At 59.7% G+C, this 2,185-nt stretch overlaps 1 protein-coding gene across 1 annotated transcript in view; it reads right to left on the bottom strand.

Moving 5' to 3' along the window:
* Positions 1-726: 726 nt before the first annotated feature.
* Positions 727-2,185, bottom strand: part of CCDC12 (coiled-coil domain containing 12) — a 13,867-nt gene continuing 12,408 nt past the window's right edge. Inside the window, exons 6-7 of the mRNA XM_017830066.1 lie at positions 1,139-1,215; positions 727-918 (exon numbers count right to left, since the gene is read on the bottom strand). Of these exons, the coding sequence (XP_017685555.1) occupies positions 839-918; positions 1,139-1,215 (157 nt within the window). The 3' untranslated portion in view covers positions 727-838. The remainder of the gene's footprint in view (positions 919-1,138; positions 1,216-2,185) is intronic.

Here is a 2,185-nt window from a genome sequence, read left to right on the forward strand (position 1 = left end):
CATCCCAGGATGGATCATCCCATCCCAGGAACCTGGCACAGGAAACTTGGATCACATCTGGATCATCCCATCCCTGACCTGCTGCAGCCACAGCTTGGCCACCTCAAACCTCCATGAGCTGAATCCCACTGCTCTGTGTCCCGGGAAAGGGAGGGGACAAGGCCTGAGGTCTCCATGGACAGGAGAGGGATGAGGTGCCTCTTCCAGAAGCGACAACTTCTTCCAGTATGGAATTTTTTATTAGGAAAAGATCCACTAACAACAAACTTCATCAACTAAAAAACACTCAGAGGAGGAGTGGAACACTCCAGGGGGTTGGGAAATTTTGGGAAGCAAGGCAAATCCCACGCCAAACTCAGCTGGATGCAGAGCAGCCAACGGGTCCTGAACCAACAGCCCCTTCCCACGGGAATTCTGGGTGAGCCCATGGATGTTCCCGGCTCTGCAGGGAGAGCTCGTGGTGTCTGCACAGGAACAGGAGCCCCAATCCCTTGGGAAAAGGTCCTGCCTCTCCAAGGGCCACGTGGGCATCTCCCTCCTTTCCCAGCAAGAGGACAGTGAGTCTGGATTGACCTTGACTGGAGTTTTTCTCACTTTTCCCTGCTCCGAGTCCCGGCAGGTGAGTTCCAGCCCAGGTGGGCGTGTCCCGCTCCCCTTGATCCCGGGAAGTTTGCCAGGAATGTTCCTCAGCGGCCAGCCGGGCTCCTGGGATCTGCCCCTCCCCTCCAGGCACGGCAGGATTTGGGAACTCCTGGGAAAGGGCCGAGTGTGTCCCGGGGGTCACCCCGAGGGAACGGGGCGGGAGCTGGAGCCGGGGCCGAGGCTGCCGACGGATCCCTCAGTCGGAGTCGGATCCCTCCTGCTTCGCTGATCCCACGGCAGATGCCAACTCCTCCTCCTGCCCCTTCAGCCTCTCTCCTGCAGGGATCAGGATGCACTGCTGGGAACGGGAAGTGACCCCGGGGAGGGGCTGCCCCGCTCCCCCAGCCCACAGACCCTTCCCTGGGCCAATCCAAGTGCCCCCGGAGCTCCTGGGAAGCTTCCCAGACCCTTCTGGGAAGGGGCCAAGCTCCCCCCGTTCCCCCCTGGCCCCGAGCTCCCAGCAGGAATGAGGGGATCCCCGGGGAATGGCACGCACGGATCAGCTCCGCGATGGCTCTCTGGGTCCTCTTCTCCAGCTTCTCCAGCTTCTTGGACACATCCCGCTTCAAATCCCTGTGGGAGAGAGGGGCCACGTCGGGACAATCCCGTGCCCAGGCAGGAGGGGACACAGGGGCCACAGGACACCTTTCCCAGAGGGAGAGAAGTCCCTCCTCTTTCCCGGGGGCAGCACGGAGCAGGACGTGAGTCCCACCAGCTCCCGGGAAAACCAAGCCCATCCCGTGGGGACAAACATCCCAAAGGGATCAGTGGGAAAAGGGAACACTGGTGGCTTCCTCAGCAGTTTCCAATTTCATAGAATTCCAGAATGGTTTGGGATGGAAGGGACCTTAAAGGTCATCTCATTCCAACACCTCTGGATCAGCCCTGGATCAGCCCATCCCAGGAACCTGGCACAGGGAACCTGGATCACTCCATTCCAGGAACCTGGCACAGGGAACCTGGATCAGCTCATCCCAGGATCCTGGCACAGGGAACCCGGATCAGCCCTGGATCAGCCTATCCCAGGATCCTGGCACCTGGATCACCCTTGGATCAGCCCATCCCAGAAACCTGGCACAGGGAACTTGGATCAGCCCTGGATCAGCCCATCCCAGGATCCTGGAACAGGGAACCTGGATCATCCCATCCCAGGAATCTGGCACCTGGATCACCCCTGGATCAGCCCATCCCAGAAACCTGACACAGGGAACCTGGATCACCTCTGGATCAGCCAATCTCAGGATCCTGGCACAGGGAACCTGGATCAGCCTTGGATCAGCTCATCCCATGATCCTAGCACCTGGATCAGCCCTGGATCAGCCCATCCCAGGATCCTGGCACAGGGAACCTGGATCACTCCATTCCAGGATCCTGGCACAGGGAACCTGGATCAGCCTTGGATCAGCCCATCCCAGGATCCTGGCACAGGGAACCTGGATCACTCCATTCCAGGATCCTGGCACAGGGAACCTGGATCAGCCTTGGATCAGCCCATCCCAGGATCCTGGCACAGGGAACCTGGATCACTCCATTCCAGGATCCT

The sequence above is a fragment of the Lepidothrix coronata genome, unplaced genomic scaffold (genome assembly GCF_001604755.1).
Source record: "Lepidothrix coronata isolate B3197 unplaced genomic scaffold, Lepidothrix_coronata-1.0 Scaffold173, whole genome shotgun sequence".
NCBI lineage: Eukaryota > Metazoa > Chordata > Aves > Passeriformes > Pipridae > Lepidothrix > Lepidothrix coronata.